Source organism: Bos indicus, chromosome 16 (genome assembly GCF_029378745.1).
Source record: "Bos indicus isolate NIAB-ARS_2022 breed Sahiwal x Tharparkar chromosome 16, NIAB-ARS_B.indTharparkar_mat_pri_1.0, whole genome shotgun sequence".
Lineage (NCBI taxonomy): Eukaryota > Metazoa > Chordata > Mammalia > Artiodactyla > Bovidae > Bos > Bos indicus.
The window spans coordinates 1528468-1550039 of record NC_091775.1 but is presented as its reverse complement, the minus strand read 5'-3'; the positions used below and the strand labels follow the sequence as shown (position 1 = coordinate 1550039).

General features: G+C 46.9%; 1 protein-coding gene across 5 annotated transcripts in view; it reads right to left on the bottom strand.

Annotated features, from left to right (window-relative positions):
• Positions 1-8396: 8396 nt before the first annotated feature.
• The window catches only part of ATP2B4 (ATPase plasma membrane Ca2+ transporting 4), a 100407-nt gene continuing 87231 nt past the window's right edge, over positions 8397-21572 (bottom strand). For 2 of the 5 annotated variants that reach the window (XM_070767732.1, XM_070767733.1), the window contains 2 exons: positions 17912-18092; positions 12783-12946 (listed from right to left, as the gene is read on the bottom strand). In XM_070767732.1, the coding sequence (XP_070623833.1) occupies positions 12921-12946; positions 17912-18092 (207 nt within the window). In that variant the 3' untranslated portion in view covers positions 12783-12920. Of the gene's footprint in view, positions 12947-17911; positions 18093-21572 lie in introns of all 5 variants that reach the window. The other 3 variants (XM_019976336.2, XM_019976335.2, XM_070767734.1) reach the window with 2 other exon arrangements.

The following is a 21572-nucleotide window of genomic DNA, read 5'->3' as shown; positions in this document are numbered from 1 at the left end:
AAGGACAGAAATGGTAGGGACCAAACAGAAGCAGAAGATATTAAGAAGAGGTGGCAAGAATGCACAGAAGAACTGTACAAACAAGAGCTTCATGACCCAGATAATCACGATGGTGTGATCACTCACCTAGAGCCAGACATCCTGGAATGTGAAGTCATCACTATGAACAAACTAGTGGAGGTGATGGAATTCCAGTTGAGCTATTTCAAATCCTAAAAGATGATGCTATGAAAGTGCTATACTCAATATGCCAGCAAATTTGGAAAACTCAGCAGTGGCCACAGGACTGGAAAAGATCAGTTTTCATTCCAATCCCTAAGGAAGGCAATGCTAAAGAATGCTCAAACTATCGCACAATTGCACTCAACTCACACGCTAACAAAATAATACTCAAAATTCTCCAAGCCAGGCTTCAACAATACATGAACTGTGAACTTCCAGATGTCCAAGCTGGATTTAGAAAAGGCAGAGGAACCAGAGATCAAATTGCCAACATCTACTAGATCATAGAAAAAGCAAGAGAGTTCCAGAAAAATATCTACTTCTGCTTTATTGACTATGACAAAGTCTTTGACTGTGTGCATCACAACAAACTGGAAAATTCTTAGATGGGAATACCAGATTACCTTACCTGCCTCCTGAGAAATTTGTATGCAGGTCAAGAAGCAACAATTAGAACAGGACATGGAACAATGGACTGGTTCCAAATTGGGAAAGGAGTACATCAAGGCTGTATATTGTCACCCTGCTTATTTAACTTATATGCAGAGTACATCATGTGAAATGCCGGGCTGGACAAAGCACAAGCTGGAATCAAGATTGCCGGGAGAAATATCAATAACCTCAGATACACCACCCTTATGGCAGAAAGTGAAAAAGAACTAAAGAGCCTCTTGATGAAAGTGAAAGAGGAGAGTGAAAAAGCTGGCTTAAAACTCAACATTGAAAAAACTAAGATCGTGGCATGTGGTCCCATCATTTCATGGCAAATAGATGGGGAAACAGTGGAAACAGTGAGAGACTTTATTTTCTTGGGCTCCAAACTCGCTGTGGACAGTGACTGCAGGCAGCCATGAAATTGAAAAGACTCTTGCTCCTTGGAAGAGAAGCTATGACCAACCTAGACAGTATATTAAACAGCAGAATTACTCTGCTGACAAAAGTACATATAGTCAAAGCTATGTTTTTCCAGTAGTCATGTGTGGATGTGAGAGTTGGACTATAACGAAAGCTGAGCACCAAAGAATTGATGCTTGTGAACTGTGGTGTTGGAGAAGACTCTTGAGAGTCCCTTCGACTGCAAGGAGATCAAACCAGTCCATCCTAAAGGAGATCAGTCCTGAATATTCATTGGAAGGACTGATGCTGAAGCTGAACCTCCAATACTTTGGCCACCTGACATGAAGAACTGACTCACTGGAAAAGACCCTGATGCTGGAAAGATTGAAGGCAGGAGGAGAAGGGGATGACAGAGGATAAGATGGTTGGATGGCATCACCAATTCGATGGACATGAGTTTGAGCAAGCTCTGGGAGTTGATGGACAGGGAAGCCCGGAGTGCTGCAGTCCATGGGGTCGCAGAGAGTTGGACACGACTGAATTGACTAAACTGACTGAACTGAGTGACTTGAAGAGTTGAATGTGACATATGATTCTAAAGATTCTAAGATTGGTTTTCAATGGACAGAATGTAAGCATCCAAGCAACCAAAGCCCTTTGAGGTGGAGGGGCAACATGCTAAACATCCTCTTTGGAAAAACAGAAGCACTGGGTTAAGAGTATCAGATCTTAAATTACTACCTGGGAGATCTTGAACAAGTCCTCTAATCTTTTCGGGTGTGTCCTTGGATGTAAAATGACAATCATAATGATATTTAGGTAATGCTGTTGTGAGAATTAATTGGTTGAACCATGAAGAATGCCTGGTTTAGGACTTGGCATGTGCAAGGGTTCATTAAATGGGGCTGCTATTACAGTATCATCTCCTGATGCATGAGGCTCATTTCTTTACACTTAATGGACTACTCCCTCAGGCCTTTCTCTCTTCCTCTCTGGATGCTTAGCCTGCCTACCTTTTGTGTGTTCCTTTATTCTTTGAGCACATGTCTCTGGGATGTCTTCCACCAGAGTGCCAGTTTGCACAAAAACCAGATGTGGTCCCGGTCCTCCTGCTGTGGTCAGCTCCAGACAGCCACCCCTTTGCCTTCTAAGCAGACCCAGCTCATTGTCCTTTCATACTCTGGGCCTTTGCACTAGTCCCTTCATTTTAACAGAGTGTCCTTTTCTTTGGTAGAATTCCAGTAAAAATCACCTTTATGAGTTTATTTCTGGGTGTGTGACTTGAGATATTTGGTTCTTTTCTTTTTTTTGGACCCATTGTTTGAAGTGTCATTTTTATAAAAAACCAAAATTGTTATTTTAAAAAATTTGCCATAAGCATCACCACTTCTGTAAAGCCCTTTGCATCTGGAACTGGATTCTTGCTCTTCTGTATCTTCATGGCCCTGTGTGTAATAGCACTGCCCAATTGTTGGGATGAGTTGTTTAAATGTTTGTTACCCCGTGTAGACTTTGAACCTTCTCAGGCAAACTGTGTTTTAATTTATTACATCTCTGGCATTTGACACAGTGCCTGACTCTTAAGAGTTAACTGGGTCCTCTCAGAAGTTCTCTCGGTGCTTATTGCTGTTGTGAATTTATGACCTAAGTGCGTAACAGGATGAGATACTGAGAAAGAAATGAGCGTCCTAGTCTTTGCCTGCTGTGCACGAACAGGCTGAAGGACAAAGCCATCTCAGCACTGCCCTCGCTGCTCCTCCCAGGAAGGGCAACCCAGGGCCTGTGTCGGGTCTCCTTCGCCCTAGGAAGGGGTTATCAGTGACTCTTGTATTTCTGGGCTCCCCCAACATGCCAAAATTGCCCTGTGTGAAAGACAGCTGCAGCCAGGCTTTGGTTTTGAAGGTCTAGGAGCTGAGACAGTGGAGCAGGATGACAGCTGGCTGACAGCCCCGTCCCTCCTTGCGCATTTGCTCGTGGAGAGGCCTTCTCCAGTCCAGACATGTCTGAAGCAGAACAAAGGCAGCAAACGCCCTCCTTTTAAGTTAACCCTGTGAGCGAGCACGGTTCGGATAGAGAAATTTGGAAAGTGCATAAATATTTCTTTCACTTCTCTGCTCCCGGCTCTCATTCAACCCAAGGCCCTTGGGAAGAGCTGAGGAGAATTTGGAAGCAAGAAGTGTGACCGGATTGGGAGACAGCCTCTGCCTGCTAGGCTGAGGCCCGGGGGGACGCCGGGCGCCGCTGCCGAGCAGGCCTTTCCTAGGCCTCGGTCTGAGGGTAGGCTGCCCCTGTGCGCGGTCACTGAGAGCAACGGCAGCTGCGGAGCCGCGCTCAGACGCCGGGAGGCTGGCCGCCGGCCTCCCCTCCATCGCCCCGGGCCCACGCGGGCGGGAGGAGGACGGGGCGTCGCGGCAGGAACCGGGAAGAGCGCAGAGCGCGCCCCGGGAGGCGCCGCGGCAGCAGGACCACACGGAGCACCACGGAGCACCACACGGAGCGAGCAAGGCAGACGTCAGGACGGTTCCCTGTTCCCTTCTCCTGGGAGTGAACAAAGTATCATTTCAACTGTTTCATGAACCAGGGCCTCCGGAACAAGCTGGGGCGGCAAACAGTTCAATTCTGTTTTGAACACGGATTTTCTTTTTTGTGTGTCATAGATCAACAGCAAGACAGGGAGGGCTGAATTGACCTGTATCCCTTAGTATTGGGCTAGGCCCATGTGAGGCGGGCGGGGCACTGTTGTTCCTTCCATTTTCGTTACCCCATTAAACTGGAAGATAGATCATCGGGACCCTCAGCTAAAGCCCTCTCATGAATTCCTGTCTTAAGAAAGCCAAGCTTATGCTGGCTTACAGGTTCCCATCCCTCCATCTCTGAACTTACTCCTTCGCTTTCCCACTTAAGTCACTCAGTGCCAATTCCTGTCTTCTTTGCGTGTCCTCAGAGCAAGAGTGCCTGCCTCAGGTCCCTCACACCTGCTGTATCCTTTTCCTGAAATCTCTTTCCTCTACATTCACTAGCTCAGGCTTTCACTCCATAGCCTCTCCTTACAGTCTTCTACAGAAGGCCAATCCTCATGGCCTGGGCTCCCTTTTCTTCTCACAACACTTCACTGTTGTCTTGGTCCTTCTCACCATTTGACATGCTCTTGTCTCTCTCCACAAGACTAAATTTAAAAGTGTCAGACTCTTTGTTTTGTTTGCTATTGTATCCCAAGGAGAAGGCAATGGCACCCCACTCTAATACTCTTGCCTGGAAAATCTCATGGACAGAAAAGCCTGGTGGGCTGCAGTCCATGGGGTTGCTAAGAGTCAGACATGACTGAGCGACTTCACTTTCACTTTTCACTTTCATGCATTGGAGGAGGAAATGGCAACCCACTCCAGTGTTCTTTCCTGGAGAATCCCAGGGACGGTGGAGCCTGGTGGGCTGCCGTCTATGGGGTTGCACAGAGTCGGACACGACTGAGCGACTTCACTTTCCCTTTTCACTTTCATGCATTGGAGAAGGAAATGGCAACCCACTCCAGTGTTCTTGCCTGGAGAATCCCAGGGACGGGGGAGCCTGGTGGTCTGCCGTCTATGGGGTCGAACAGAGTCGAACACAACTGAAGCAACTTAGTAGCAGCAGCAGCTCTTTGTACCAAAGCTCAGATGAGCCCTCTTGCTTCTCTAATTTCATGCCATTCCATTGGATTAGGTCTCTGGATTCCCAAACTATTGCTCTTTCCCAATAAATTCCAACACAGAACAGCCAGATAACAATCTCAGCCGAAGGATCTATAATCACAAAGTTTTACTCTGTATTATTTATGTTACATTAATAACTATAGTAGGAGACAATAAAGACAGGATCCCAGTTAGGCTGGCTTGTGCATTTATTCACACAACTTATGACATTGTCACCCATGTTTGGATCATTTCAGTACTGACGATTTGATTTGTTCACTAGAACCTCAGCATTTCAGAGCTGGGGGCCCTTAGAGATGGCTGGCTCGTAAGGCTTTTAAGTCATTTTTTAAAGCTACAGCTGACCCAGAAGTCAAATACTTATATATGTTAAAAAAAGTGCTCCTTTTGTTGAATACCCGTGGGCTCTGAATCATCACTAAGGAATCCCTTTCAGGTCTTTAAAATGTAGCTTGAAAATCATTGATGTAGTTCCACTTTTTCCTTGTAGAGATGGAAAATCAAGCCAGTCAAGAAGCAGAGTTTATATCAGGGTTTTACTCCATCTAATTACTGTGTTTAAGCTCCTCCACCATAGGGTGAGCAGAAAAATATTCAAACTCCTTTTCTCTCCTACCTGATCAGCAGCAGTTTCAGTTCAAGGGTTTAATGGGAAAGATGCAGAAAAGCTTAACTCAAATGAAGAGTTTGGGTAGCCGCATCTGAAGGCAATCAGGAGTTTCCAGCCCTTCTCTCCCCACCTTCGCATCCTCTTTTAAGTTTTCATATATATTTGCTTCATTTTAAAATTGTATTATTATTATTTTTTGGCCATGTTGTGCAGCATGCGAGACCTTAGTTCCCTGACCAGGGACTGAACCCGCACCACTGGCCGTGACCAGAGTCCTGACCTCTGGACTTCCAGTGAAAGTCGCTCAGTCATGGCTGCTCTTTGTGACTCCATGGACTGTAGCCCACCAGGCTCCTGTCCATGGGATTCTCCAGGCAAGAATATTGGAGTGGGTTGCCATTTCCTTCTCCAGGGGGACTTCCAGGGAATCCCCTATATTTGCTTTAAATAAGGCCTAGATATGAAGATCTGGAGTTAAAACAAGAACCCTAACCTAATCAGCTGTGCTGTTTGGAGGATGCTCTCCATGGCCATTAGTCCAGGGGACACCAGAGAAGCCACGTAGTGCCCAGGCCTGAATCCACGGGCCAGGCCTGAGTGGAGACGCTGCAGCCAGCTCTGAGTGTGATGGCACTGGCCACTCAGCTCAAGCACTGTATCTTCTGAGAGCTGGGAGGTTTGTTTTGAAATAGATTTCAGAGATTTATGATTTATGATTAGTTCCATCAGGATACAGGCAAGCCCAGAACCCAGAAGTCACTGCCTAAAAGGCTACAAGGCAAGGCTAAAAGCATCCTGGTCTATGAATCTAGTTGACTATTACTCCTCATAGCCCAGGTTGTTTTGGGGGAGTGCTGCTAAGTCACTTCAGTCGTGTCCGACTCTGCGACCCCATAGACGGCAGCCCAGCAGGCTCCCCCGTCCCTGGGATTCTCCAGGCAAGAACACTGGAGTGGGTTGCCATTTCCTTCTCCAATGCATGAAAGTGAAAAGTGAAAGTGAAGTCGCTCAGTCGTGTCCGACCCTCAGCGACCCCATGGACCGCAGCCCTCCAGGCTCCTCTGTCCATGGGATTTTCCAGGCAAGAGTACTGGAGTGGGTTGCTGTTGCGGACAACTGGATGTTAATGATGTTACACAGATAGTAACAGGTTCACATGTTTTATTTATAACAGGTTTCAAAATCTGCTGGTAAAGGACATACCATTTTTATCCTGCTTGCAGTGGCATGGAGGCCATTCCCTAATAGACCCAGGTCAAAGGTTGGTAACCAGCTTACTGGTACCTAGTGAATCATCCTTGGATTTGCCCGGAATAAGTTAGGGAGTTGTCTGGCTGTGTGTATACACTTGGGCAGGGTGGGGGGTGGGTGGGGGTGTGGGGCTGGGGGCAGGGTCAGTCAGTCCTGGTGGAGAGTTTCAAACAAACCCAGTGACCACTGGGAGAGGATACAGTCATTGAGGAAGGGGAGACTCACAAACCATTATTAAAGATGGAGGGCAAAGAAACTGCTTTTTTTTTTAAGAAACAGGGGTAGGAAAAGAAGGAAGAAAAGAACAGTTTTTTCCCCATGTGGTAACTCAAGCCTAAGGAGCTAAGCTGGCTATATACCCCATTAAACCAATGTCTTAGGAAACACTGGTCTCTGCCAGAAAGCTGCTCTGAAGCTCTGCTTCACGCCTCACCACACACTGGGGTTGGGAGGTACGGCTCCTTGAGATCCTGTTTGATGTGGCAGACGCACAGATCTGGGGCCCAAGACAAGGTGAGTAAGGGGGGAAGCATGGGGCCAAACTTTAGAAAGGACTCGAGTCGTGCGTGTGTGTGTATTTTGCATCCCTTTTAAGTAAGGATATTTGGGATGGAAGCTACAAAGGAAGGAAAAAGACTTTAGTCCTGTTTTGTGAATGATTTCTGTTTTCAAATAACTCCCAGACCCTGTTTGTTTGGTTGGTTAGTAGTTATTTTCTCCCCAGCATGTTTGAAAGAACCTAGGTGGGCAGTGTGGCCGTGCCCATGAAGAGCAACCTGGGACCGGCAGGAAAGGTGGTAAGAGTTCTCCTTACAGAAGACTATCAACCGTGGCTGGTTCCTCCTTCAGAATCGACCTCTTCAAACAGCCAGGAGAGCTGGGCTGTTCTTCAACATCATGCTTGCCCCGAAATACCTTGGGGAGCCAACAACTCCTTTCCTTACTTGCTATTTTAAAGGAGAGCCGATGGTCTGGATGAGAGTTGCTGGAAGGAGTTCTGAATTCTGAGAAGTGAAAGCTCAGAACCTAAAGGACTTGCCAGGAGGCTGCTTTGACCTGAAACTAAGGCCTAATGTTAGTCATGCTAGAGACCCGGTGAATGGAACAGCTAAAACAAACAACAAACTCTCAACCCCCCAAAAACCTCTGGGAAGGTGGGAACTGAAGAACTCCGGAAGGAAGGTAGGGAATAGCTGCTAATATGTGGTGGTTTGGTTGCTAAGTCATGTCCAACTCTTGTGACCCTGTGGACTGCAGCCCGCCAGGCTCCTCTGTCCATGGGATTCTCCAGGCAAAAATACTGGAGTGGGTTGCAATTTCCTCCTCCAGGGGATCTTTCCCACCCAGGGATCAAACCTGGGTCTCCTGTGTTGCAGGCAGATTCTTTACCGACTGAGCTCGAGGGAAGTCTAGCTGCTAATATAAAGGAAACTAATTTTCCTGATAGGCATTTCGTTACAAATTAAAACAAAGAAAGAAAGGACTGCCCAGCCTGACTCTTTCATCCTTCCAGATTCATCCTTTTTCAAAAGCCCCAGCTTCATAGTTTTCTGATTGCAGGCTCTAACCAAGGTGGGCAGAGCAAAGCTCGTTTCCTAAGGGAGTGAAACTGGCAACCAGGGCTGTGAATCACCGAAGTGTTAGCAGAGAAACACTTCAGGATCCAGTAATAGGCTGAGTCCTGGGCTTGCACAGATAGGCTCTCAACGTGGCCGTGGCAGGGCCCTTCTCAATTTTGACAACCAGTGACCTTACCCAAAAGTGGATACATACAGAGGATAGCACAGTCACAAGTGGGCATGGATTTTTATTCTCAGTGCACAATAGTTTGGTTTCTGCTCATCAGCAACAGCATCATTGGTTCTAAAAAAAAAAAGATCTCTTTTTTCCTTCTTTTAAAACTCCCCTTCCATTCTTCCTGTCTCAATGGAACAACGTATTTGAATTTCAGAATTGCCATTTATAGCATTTTTTTCCTAAGAACCATATAAATACATGCAAAACATTGTACAGAGAGCTTAAATAATATTAAAATGCAAATACAGATTGGGTGTACTGCTTAGCTGAACTGTAGATTATAGCCACACACACTGGGGTACACATTGCTTTGATATCACCACTTGTGTATGTCATGCAGATCACGATAATCAATCTTCCGTTTTGGTTTTTTTTTCTTTTATACAAAATACCAGTGCCTGTTATACTAGTTACTGAAAAGAAAAAAAAAAGAAACTCAAAATTCCTATCTGTGCGCTAATTTGAAACAATGTAGATAGGTTTGTTGGCACATATATATGGCATACTCACATATGGCATATATACATACAGGGAGAAAACATGAACCAAAGGCCAATTCGGTCATGGGGAGCTCACGTCCCCCCACCTCTCCTGATCAGGAGGAAAGGGGGCAGCAGGTCTACCAGCAGGCTGGGAAGGTAAGGGCAGCACTGAGCTAAACGGAGGGGTGTCTGGTCTGTTCTGAGGAAGAACCTGTAAAGGCTGAAGAAGAGCAGGTATTTACAGAGGGTCCCACCCTCACCACTGCAGTGAGGGGTCCCCAGCTGTGCAGAGGGAGGAAGAGGAAGTGTGCACTTTGGGATGGCATCACGAGCTGCTTCAGTCACTAGGCAGGGAAGACAGGAAAGAGAAGTGATGAGTTTAGAGGTTTCAGGACACATGTGAGCTTGCCATGACCCTGGGTTTTGGCAGTGAGGTAATCACTCAGATTTAACTGTGCGGACTCTCCCCTCTGAAGCTCAAGGGAAGAAGAAATGCAAACCCTGAAGAACTCACAAGTGCCTGCGGGATTTCTTGGTCTCTCTACCACACTTAGAGATGGAGAGTCATTTTAGAAGCAGAGGACACCTATGGGAAGGATCTAGTCAAGATTGTCACCTAGGGCTAGAACCAGCCTTTATTTTTCCATGTACAGCTATTATCTCCCATCTAATATATTGCATGAAACTTTTCTAGGGGAGGGGGAGAAGTCTCAAATCAAATCCTTGCACAAAAAAATCACTAATGGAAAACTCCAGGGGCAACAGGAGGTGAAAGAACTGTAAAAAATGCAACCCCCAAATCAGAGTACCCGTGCAGCCCAAGTGTCTTGGGTACCACTCTGCTAGCTGTTCTTCAAGAAATATAAATCTACCTGAGGTCCCTGATCCTGATCACTAGTTCCTGATACCCATTTCCATGGGGACGTGCACTTATTTCCTGCCAGCTGTTCCTTCTTCCTGGATGCCCTCCTTCCCATTGGTAATCTACTGCCCATTTTTCTAGTTTTATCAAGAGAGGAATCTAGGATAATATTTCCCCCTTTTCCCCATCAGACTCTTTTCAAATCCAAAGCACCATTTTTTGGGGAAAGCTTTATTAACTTATGCCATATTTATTCACTGCCAGTTGGATCACTGAAACTGAATAGGAAAAAAAAAACATATAAAAATATATGCACATAAGCACTTAAACTTGCTCAATTCCATATCAGCAAAATTTATATTAAAAAGTTCTAGAATCCAACAAAATTCTTCCCCCTAAGGATAAAGATGGCTGTTTGGAGAAAGGTAGTATGGTGCATTGGTTCTAAAACCAATTGCAAATACATTGTAAGTCACCTGTCGTGTCTAACAGTTGGTTTTGTGCCCCCTTCCACAGGGTTGCAGGACAGCACTTTATTTTAAATCCTTTAAACAAAATACATATGGCTGACTCAAAAAATATCAGTTTATGATCTAAAGAAAACTATATATTGTTTGCATAATATTTCTATATTTTCTCTCTTACTATGGAAACTAGAATACACACAAAAAATCCCATTGACTTTAAACAAGTAGACACAAGCCCTCAAGAGGAAACTTGTCAGGCACCATGAGAGTCTTTCGGGAGCAGGAATGATAAAATAGCCTCCAAAGTTTGTTTTAAAAACTGATCTGAGGTAATAAAAGACTCGACAGAACTAAATCTTCCAATTACTTAATAAATATGTATGTGAACATCGAACACCTCGGGTGAGCTATTTTTCCCCCCATTAGTACTGAAGACGGAGAAAAAAAAGATCACTGAAACATGTAAGTTTTACAAAACCAGAATCAGATTTGGGGGCTGATGTACTAATGGGAATGTGCAGGGGGTACCGTTTCTTTATTTTTCCTTCCTTAGGGCAGCTCTGGTGAGGGGCGGGGTGGGGGAGGTAGCCACCTTCCTAGGGCAGCTCCGGTGAGGGGGGGAGGGGGGAGGGAGCCACAGGAAAAGGCTGGAGAGGACAGCTCATGTCAGCGGACCCCCAGATGGAAATGCGGCAGTCCCCAGCCGCCTCAAGGCCCTTCTCCCTGTCCCCATCACTCGAGAAAGAGGGGAGAGGCTTCATTTATCCGATGGAGATGGGACTTGGCCGACATGAGCTGAGTCCTGCACAGAAGAGCTTATATCAGCCCAGCAGGGAGAGAAATGGAGAAACTGCAAATGCAGCTCCACCCCGTCCCACTGAGGAGCACTTAAAAAAATCTCCTAGCCAATTCCCTGGCTCCTGAGAGCCAGGCGGGGAAGGGGATGCTCTGGGCAGTGCTCAGGGAGAGAAGGCACAGGGCTTAACTGTGCCGCACTGAGCATTCTAGAGGGGGCTTGAGCAGGGTGTAGGGTGCAGGAGCAAGGAGGGGAGCCTCCTTTTGCTCCTTTAAGTCAGCGGAGTGTCACTGGAACCATATATTTTCAAAATCAGAATATCTGAGAAAGGCTGGGGCCCTTTCAGCGACTAGCTGAGCTAGGGGACACAGCAGAGTAGAATTCGAAAACTGAAGGCAATGTCCAAGCTGACCCATCACCTGAGCTCCAGGGTTCTGGCTTCTCTGAGGTTTTCTCAGATCCTGCTCAAGGGCACTTTGGCCTCTCCCAGGCCTTCTCAGTCCTCACTCCCCCAGCAATCAGGCCCTACCCGAGAAAAGCCTTAGCAGATGGCTTTGAAAGCAGCAGTGGTTACTCCGAGGAGGACTCCTAGTTGGCTTCGGTGGTCTGTCTTGTCCTAGATCTGCCAGCTTCTGTTCCTTAATATCCAAGTCCAGTTAGGAGGCAGGGTCAATCTTAATTCATTCCTTTGCCACCACTTTAGGAACAGGAGGAAGCTCAGGCTTCAGGTGAAAACTACAAACCACGTATGTGTAAGCTTCATGGTCAAGGCTAATCTTCCTGGCACTTAGAAACCACACACACCGGACAAGATGGCACTTTAGAAGCAGATAACCTGGCAACAACAGGGCTATAGTATTACCTGCTCTCAACTGCTTCCTAAGGGCTGTTAGCAAAGAAATGTTATCTGTCTCTAGAAATAAATCAAGAGTTCCATTGGGGCCGGAAGGGAGAAAGGTCAAAGTTGACTCAACTCACCTATATTCCTTCCATTTTCTTAATCATCACAACTTAAAAAAGAGTGAAGGTAAGGAAGACGGCGGTCACGAAGGACCAAGAGGTTGTGGGGAGGTTTGATTGGAAGGGCAGAAAGAAGCTAAGGGCCTCAGGTACAAGTTTTCAAAATGGAAAAGACTGTTTTCAAACAATCACTCTATAGGCTGATCCTGTACCTTCCATTCTTACCTCAACATGTTTCATTTGATAACGCTTGTAGCTCTCAATTTTGAACTGAGCTCCTGAACAGCATAGACTCATAGGGTAAAAATCCACAAGTAAGGAGACTGGTGACCTGGGTATGAATGTTGGGGAGAACTGGAGGTGGGGTAGACGCCAAGACGATTTTCGTCATTTCTTTCAAAATGACTACTGACACGTCCGAGGGACAGATCCACCACTCATCACTTGCCTGGGGCTTAACTGGGTCCCGCTGCAAACCCCAACTCGAGTTTCAGTTAAAACGCTCGTAGGTCTGTGCTCTTGCTTCCTCATGGCAGGTGAGGGTTCACACATACTTGGGAGCAGCTGACACGACGGTGAAAACTCCCATCATCACCTTACTGATGGGACAGATGAAAAGGGAGACAGGGAAGGCAGGAATGGGGAGCAGAGAAGAAGTTCACACGGACGTCTCCAGGCTGTGTAGAGGGCTGTCCGAGTGGGAAGCAACAATTTGTACTTGGCAGCAATCCACCGTATTGTTGTTTTTGTTGGTTTGTGGAGTGACCTCACCATCCAGCGAGGACGTCTTAGTCCCAGGCTTAGACACCTTTTCAAAAATCTCCTCTTCTTGCTCATCCAGGAGTGGTGTTCGTGGCCCCTCCTCATCTATGGTGAATTCAGGGTGGGTCATGAAGTTGTGGATGGAGTTTTGGTTCTTGGGTTTCTGAATGCTTTCGTGGAGGGAACTATGGAACGCTTTGACCACTTTGATCTACACCAGGGGAAGGAAAAGGAGGGTGAGAAAACGCAGCGGTGAGAACTGGTCAGCAGAACAGGGGACTGGGTGGTTTGATGACAGAAACAAAGCCCAAACTACAGAACACTACCGCCCCACAACCCAAAGCAAAAGTATGAGAAGAGATCACGAAACACCAGAACACCACGTGACTTAAACTTCAAGCACTGAGGTGGGGTGGGGAGAGTGAATAATGACAAACAACTAGAATATTTCAAAGCTGCGTAAAAAAAGTAGAAAACCCAAAGCAAAGTTAGCATTCCCAAACAATCTACTCTTAAAATTAAATAGGAAACAAAAAGATTCATTAGTTCTTTTGGATGGGAGGCAAGGACGTTGGAAGTAGGTGCAGTTTAACAGTCAAACTTAAAAGATGGTCCAGACATGTGGATTTCTGTGTTGGGGCCAAATAATTTGTGAATGTGGAATGGAAGATTACACACTGAAGTTTAGTTATCTGTTGAAAACCCTCAATAAGCCAAACACATATCAATTTGCACACAATACACGTTGGGTGATAAGCGACCATGAATACTGTGTGGCAAGGCAGACAATACCGTGCAGCTGTGTTAGCAGCATGCAAGAAATCAAAATTCTTATACTCTCCAATTTAATAATTGCTCTTTCAATCAGGAAACACGCACATGTTTATATCCCACAGTCTCCACTGTGTCCTCTTCCCCCAAACAAAGCAGAACTCCACTCCTTCAGTCCCTCCCCTTGAAGAGGTGGATAAATACAGGCATCACAGTTGCCCCCTCTGAGGCTGACAGAGGGCTGCTCTCTCAGTTCAGATGCGGTTGGACGCGTGCAGCCATGACTCTGACGCACAGCAGCTGTGCCGAGTCACAGAGCTTTCTCCAGCTGTTTGTAAACTACGAAGAGGAACATGATCTTAGGTAGGGGAGGGAGAGCGTGGGCTCAGAGCAGAAGCCACTCAGACCAGGAGGCTTTCCTGATGGGATGGATCAAGAGGATGGAGGAAAGGGAGCCACCTGCGGCTTGTCAAAGGGGATACACTCCTGTGAGTGTCACAGTCTGTCCTACTGCACAATAGAGGAAGGGGTTCAGTTTAGAAGAGAAGAAGAAACACTTGACAAGCATTGATCACTTTAGCCATAGGCACCAGCTCTTCTGGCAGCTGTTTTTCCAAACTGGAAAGCTCTCTGAGGTATGCTTTAGAACTTGGGGTGGTAGTACTCGAGGAGGGGGCAAGGTGGGATCCTGAGAGGCGGAGAGAGAGGGGAAAAGAAAGTGGTCGTAGGACAGTTTCAGTTCTTGGGAGGTGGCTGATCCTAGACTGATCCCAAAGTTCCTTCATCAGAAAAGAAATGGAAATAACGCAGGAGAGGCTGTTGAGGTGGGAGAGGGGAAAGAAGTGATGGGGGCTGGGGCGGGGAACCTCTTCCAGCAAAGAATACTTCCTGAGGAATATGGATCCAGCAGAGCACGCAGACAGACAGGCAAGTAAACTGTACAGCTTGTCTCAGTGCTTCCTGTCACTGTACAGAACCTTCCAAAGTAATGCACAAGAAGGTTCACTGAAGTTGCATCTCTGCGGCTAAGGCTTTCTTTATCTTGCCTCACTCCACAGCACATTGGCAGACCCACAGGACAGAGGGCGCTCAGAGCTCAGAAGGCAGAGGACGCTGGCACTCGGTGAAATCCACTCAGTGCTTCAGCCAAGAAGGATCGAGGCACCTGGGTACAGATTCACCTTGCTGCACACAAAGTTAGGATCTACTCTTCTATCCCTTTGGCAAGATCAGATGGAATACAGGTTACATCTGGTTTTCAGGAAGTCCCGAGTTATAATGGGTCTACATCAAATCTTAGAGCAAAGCACCTGGGATGAAGCGAGACCGAATCCAAAGCCCTAGTCAGGTAATGGGCTCAAAGCCACACTCCCCCCGCAGGAGTGCTGGCCCAGCCCACACTTTCCACTCTTCCGATCTCCACGTTTCTAACACGTGCCACAGGCGACAGCAACCTCTATACCATGAGCTGATCATCTTCAGTATCAATGATTTTCAAACTTCCTGCTTCTATTTTTTTTTTTTTTTTGAAGCAACTGAATACTTTGTTAAAACAATTATATGTTAAGTCCAATCTAGAAAACAGATGTTTATAAACAGGGATCGCAATGAGGTTCTGGAGCCCTGTTTGCTGGCTTTTCCTCTCACCTGTTGGGGGGATGAGTCACGGTTACAGGCAATAAGGGAGATGAAGGTGACGTGGGGATGGGGACGGAAAAGATAGGGACAGCTTCTTCTTTAGAGGAGCAAGGAACAGTCATCCAGCTAGATAACAGGGCTCTGGACTCTAAAGAGAAAGCAGCCACCTGTAAGGGAAGCTCGAGAAGAGGAGTCAGAGTGCTAGGAAGCACCACCTGGTAGCCTGGCAGGCGGAGAGGAGGGTGGTGGGCAGAGGGTGTGTGTTGCACCAGAAGGCCCCTCAATCCCAGCGCTGACCTCGGAGACTCTGTGACACGCACGGATGCCCACCGCACAGCTACCTCATCACAGCCCACCCCAGGGGGTGGCAGCCTCCCCTCCTGATGCACAGTGCCCGGTGCCCGAGCAGTGTGGGGGATAAGACACAGATAGAGGTGGGTGCTGGGCAAGCTTCAGGCCCCTCCACTGGGCCAGCCAACCTTTCCCTCCCCAATCACCGTCACTCAGAGTCTCTGGGAAACGTCACTTCTGGGGCGCTTGTCCTACCAGTGAAAGTGGCTGATTGAAGAGCAACTGTTTCTCATGGCTCAGAGGCCTGAACCAGGCTGGACCTTAGATTAGGCATGAGTGCTAAGGGCCACTCTCTGGAGTTCAGTGAATGGGAAGATGAAGACTTCCTTTTCTTCAGCTGGTATTCTGCAGTTTTCCTTTGCAGAAATTAAGGGAAGAGAAGGAATTAGGGCCTTCCTAGAGAGGGAAATCTTGGGTTTTCCAGGCGGTGGTAGTGGTAAAGAACCTGCCTGCCAATGCGGAAGACATAAGAGACACAGGTTCAATTCCTAGGTCAGGAAGATCCCCTGGAGGAGGGCATGGCAACCCACTCCAATATTTTTGCCTGGAGAATCCCATGGACAGAGGAGCCTGGCGGGCTATAGACCACAGGGTCACAAAGAGTCGGACATGACTGAAGTGACTTGGCATGCAGAGAGGGAAATCTTAGAGATCAGTCTGCCAAAGGTTAGATAAATACTTGAATTCGTTTGGAAATCTGTAATGGGAAACGGGTTTTAAAATGCATGACTATAAGTTCTGGGCCCTCCAGTAAGAAGGCACAGCTGGAGAAAGAGCAGGTATGGCCTGACTCTCCGGATCTTCCACCTCTGCGGGTCTGCACCGTACCCTCCACCAGCAACTCTACATGAGCCCAGTGGCTTAGTGTCCTCCCACCCTCAAATCACCAGGACGGTTGGCACCAACCCTTCCCAACAGAGAGGCAGGGCTTAAAACAGAACAGAGACGAATCAGAAGGACATGGTAAAGCCAGAAGAAAGCAGGGAAGAAGAGCGATACGGGAAGACTAGAGCAAGAGAGCCTCGCATGTTGGTGGGTAAGTCGTAGATCTTGGCTGCCTTTGGGCCTAAAGAATATGCATCTACATAAACCTCCTCTCCCCCTGCTCCTCACACCTCACGTAAGAACACTTAGGGCTGGCTAGAAAGACAATGGATAATCTAGGTCTGATCATCCTACACACTCACCATCAAGTGAACCACAGATAAAGCAGTTGCTCTTTCTTTACCCGCCATCCCAGAGATGGAGTGGTGGTATCCAGGAGTCGGGGGAGAAAGAAACAGACTAAACACTCAGATATTTGAAGTCCACAATATACTTAATACAGAGAGACTCCTTCCCCACCAAATACCTTAACAACACTATCAGCAAAGAGACTTCTGTTTCCTCTCTGGGTCCCACTTGGGGAAGGTAAAAAGATCAGGAATAGGAAGGCATAAGCATTAGCAATAATCCAATAATCTACCTATAATCTACCAGATCTTAGGGTGAGCCTTGATGGCATTCTGGTTGACGGGATGACTGAGAAGGGGGTCCTAAAACTTTACAGCCAAAATAAAATATGAAGTGTTGGTTATAAGTAAAACAATCAGATTAGAGGAAAGGAGGAAAACAAAAAAAAGGTTGCTCTTCAGAAATTCCTAAAAGAAAAAAAAATTTGTTTTTAGGTGAAAAATAAGTTATTTTGATCTTTTTATATATTTCTCCTATGAGATGTGAATGAATAGATTCTTAAACCAGAGTTTGGCTTAAGATCCCTGAAAAGTAAAACAGCGGGACTGCTCAGACCTGTGCACGTGAACTGAACATCTTTTCTTCATATTCAGCGGCCACTTTTATGCCAATGCTGCCAGCTAACGGAAGAGTGGTGGCCAAGAAGACACTCTTAGTATTGGCCAAACTCAACGCTGATTCAACTATGACAGATCTACTTCTTAAAAAAAATGGGAATAATAGCTCCTTTCATGCCTTTTTTCAGGAGATCTCAAATTTGCCCCCAGATGAAGAGTTCCCAAGTCTTCATTTCGCTTAACCTTACACCTAACCTTAGGGGACAGAGTTGACACTCAAAGGAGCAGAAGGAGAGGAAAGGAACAACAACATCTTCAAACAAAGTAAAGTAAAACAAACAGAACTCAAGGAAGGAACAGCAATGCAGGGGAACAATCAGAAAACAAGATTACTGTCTTTAAAATGGTTACGGTTTAATAGCTTTTCAACATTAAAAAATTAATAAAATTAAAGGGCACACAGCTAGTTTTGGAGTGGGGATTTTGCCCCAACTTTTCTTTCCTTAACTCAAAGATCAAAGGGAAAAACCAAAAGGAAAAGATAACCACGACTGGTTAAAGTGAACGCCACGTGCTCTCTTGTGGTCATTTTAGCAAATCATGCATCATAATAGACTATCACTCACTGCCCAGAGTAGGAGATGAAACAGCAGCAGCAACAGAAGTGGTGGGGGGAGATTTGACTGGTGCAACTGTTACATAGGATGAGCTAGGAACATGTTTTACATCAAGGTGTTGACCCATGGTCTGGCGCTTTAGGACTCCCTTAAAAGAGGCTCCCGTCTGGAATGTGTTAATTACGTCGATCTGCAAAGAATCAGAAAGTGAGACAGCTTTGCTCCACAGTCAGAGAGAAGTGAGAAGAGAGGAAGGGAGGGTCCAAGAGGGTTAGGGGAGGGGATGGAAAGAGCTGGGGAAAGGGGACAGGAGATGGGAAGCCAGAGAGAATCCCTCACACACAAAACGACAGTCAGGAGAAGGGGGGGAAAACGTTAATTGCAAATCACACTTCATTTAAGGAACAGTTTGCCGTGGAGTCTACATACCCAGCCAGAATCTAGCCTTCCCTTCCCTTGTAGCCTATGATGGACATTTTAGGTGTGCTGGTGTCCAAACATATCTAAAATTTAAAGGGACTTTCCCCACTCCTGACTCCTGACAGAGAGTGACAGCTTATTCACAGCTTTGACCCATACTCTTAAAAAAATAAAGCATGCAATTTAAGATAGTAGGCAAAATATATATTACTGAGTTTTGAGGCTCAGGAACTCTAAACCAATTAAATTGATTACGTATTCTTGCAGATTTTCCAGGAAAACAACTTATGTGTTTAAACAGAGGCAGTGTAGTAGCCCACACACAAGTGGCCATGGGGAAAAGGCTCCTAGACCACGAAATTGCTGGGCTCACCCTCTTCTGGATTATTCTCTGAGATACCCTTTCCTCGGGTGGAGTAGACAAGGCCTCTGAAAGCGGAGCTCAGGAGCCCAGGGGCCAGGCCCTTAGAGAGAAGGCCTCCAACAGCAGTCGTGGAGTCCTGGAAGCGCCGGCACAAGTCAGTCATGAGCTCAGAAGGTAGACGGGCCCAGGAGGAGGAGCTGGCTGAGAGTGGCGGCGGTGCTCACCAGCTGTGGGTCTAGCCCTGCACAAACTGCCTCTGATTTTCAGGGTCCAACTCTTCAGAGACAGAGGCAATGAAGGCCATTTGTCTTCTGACAGTGGCCTTGATCTGAGGCCTCGGCAACCTACCGCCCTCATCCCTGACTTCTGACTAAGAAGGAACAAATCAAAAAGAATTTCCTTACCCTTCAAGATCTGGTAGAATCACATTAAAAATGCCCAAATGCTTAACACCACGGGTCAGTCTGCCAGGGAGGTAGGAGAGGTGCTGACCCCACTCATCTAACCTCTCTTCCCCAGGTGAGAAGATGGGAGTGCAGGGACCTTGTGAATCAGACAGTTGCTCTTATTTATAAAGCTTCCAGAGAAGCCATGAAATGTTTAGGGCTAGTTTCTGGATTCAGACCAGGTTTGAGGTAAAATACCACTCTTATCACATGATACAGTCCTCACTTCCAAGGGATGGAGGAGCCTGACGCTGTGGGAGAAAAAGGTCTGCATGTGGGAAGGGCTCAGCCACATGGAACAAGGGGCTGGAGAGTCACTCCTCGGGCTTGTTAAGGCCACAAGGCCCCAAACCATGAAGCTGGAAGTTTACCAAGATTCAAGCCCTCGGGTTTCCCTAACTTCCGCCCTCTAGTGCTTTTAAGTCTCCCAAAGTTACAGGGACCAGGAGGGGACAGAGCCTGGCACTTCCCATCTCAGGTGCTGCAAGGAGAATGACAAGGACCAGCTCTGCCGAGGGAAGGGCTGAGGCCAGGAGAGGGCTTTAGGGTCCAGGGTGAAGGTTAGCAGTCAGCCGCAGCTGCTGTGGCTTCAGGGCTGATGGCACAGACTGCTCTTCACAGCATCTTTAACAGGTCGCCTGTGTTGCCCAAGTTCAGGCTTTAATGTCATTCTGGTCCAAGTGCCTCTTGCTCTAACAGAGAAAGGCAGTATACCTAAAGCTATGTAGGCAGCAGAACCAGAGAGGTATAGTCGAGGGGATGGACATTGGTAATGGAGGGGAGGGCAGATCCATGAGTCTCAGCCCCAGGAGAGAAGCCTGGGAAGGAGCCACGAGACACTGGAACGAGGGGATCCTGGCTAGGAAAAAATGTACATAGTAGAAGAGGAGGCAGATGATCCTGAAGGGAAGAAAAGAAGACAGGTTATTCTGAAAAGAGCAGGCCTGCAGGGAAGCACCGAGGCCTCAGAGACGGGAGCCACAGGCACCGAGCTCTCGGGGTCCGGGGGGCCCTGGCTGGGGGTGCACGTGCAGCCTGGAGTGGGGCTGCTGTGGAGACTCTGCAAGTGCTAAGGCGGCTTCTGCAGACCCCTGGGATTTCCCTCTGTGAGGAGGAGCTCAAGACAGGGGAAAGGGGCCCCAGGATTTCCCTCCCTAGCCCTAGTTCCCCATTTTCATCTGCTGTCTTGTCTACAGGAGACCAGTTCCCAGCTGCTACAGGAGTCCTCCCTTATCTGCAGGGGATAAATCCCAAGACCCCCAGTGGATGTTTGAAATCGCATAGTGTTAAATCCTGTATATACTATGCTTTTTCCTAGACTAATGGGCAGGTAGCTGATATAGTGAGGATATGATAGGCAAAGGAATGATTTACATCCAGGGCAGGATAGAGTGGGACAATATGAGACTTCATCAGCTACTCAGAATGGCATAAAATGGAAAACTTATGAGTTATTTATGGTGTTTTTCATTTAATATTTTCAGATTGTGGGTGACCAAAGGTAACTGAAACCAAGGAAAGCAAAGTCATGGATAAGGGGCGATCACTGTATTTACCTTAGAATATTCATTTCACCTTTCTTCCCTAGAAAGTGGTGGGTTTGACAAAGGAACTTTTGAAACCACCTGCAGTGTTGTTTAGAGGATGAAATTTACTTCTGGGATCTCTAGCCAATCTGCAGAGATGCACAGGCCTGTTCTCTGGAGAACACCTTTGAGAACCTGGGGATTTACAGGTCCCTGAGATAGGAAATTTTAGGACTAACACAATAGAGGTATGTGAGATAAGAATGGGGAAGTGTTAAGATTATCAATACCTAGACCAGGCCATTTACCCAGGAAAAGGTAGCTACAGTTGCTGCATGAAAGGTGGGGAGAAAAAGTTACTGTAGGGCTAGAGGCAAGGGACTTAAGAGCAGCAGGAGCAGCTTCTATCCCATTTCAGAGATCACAGGAAGGGAAATGGTGTGAAGAAATTATAGCCTCTTCTTTTCTGGGGAGAAAATCTGAACCTGTAAAAGACACTCAGGCACCGAGAGACTACTGTTATTTATGTTCACTTAGCAATAAGGTTCCCCATCATGGTCTTACATTTTGAGTGGGGAAGACATCAAAGAGTGAGTTTCTTTTACAAAGATCCTCCAGATAATACCTACATTCCCTTAATAGCAGCTTGAGGATGTACAGTAAATGTTGGGGATGATGGTACAGAGAAACTGTCTGAACCCTTTCTTCTGCAGGGCCAGGAAAGATTCTGAACATTTCCCACTGGAGGTTAGGCCTGGTGCTTACGAGAGACTGTAAGCCGGAAGCTTGCCTAGCCGTGAAGGGTGGGAAGTGGCCTTCAGACAAACCCAAAGCTAGAGGACCATGCTACCAGCTGGGGTCCTGTGTTCTGGGCTCTCCACGATCACTATCCTCTCAGAGGAGCCCAAACTGCT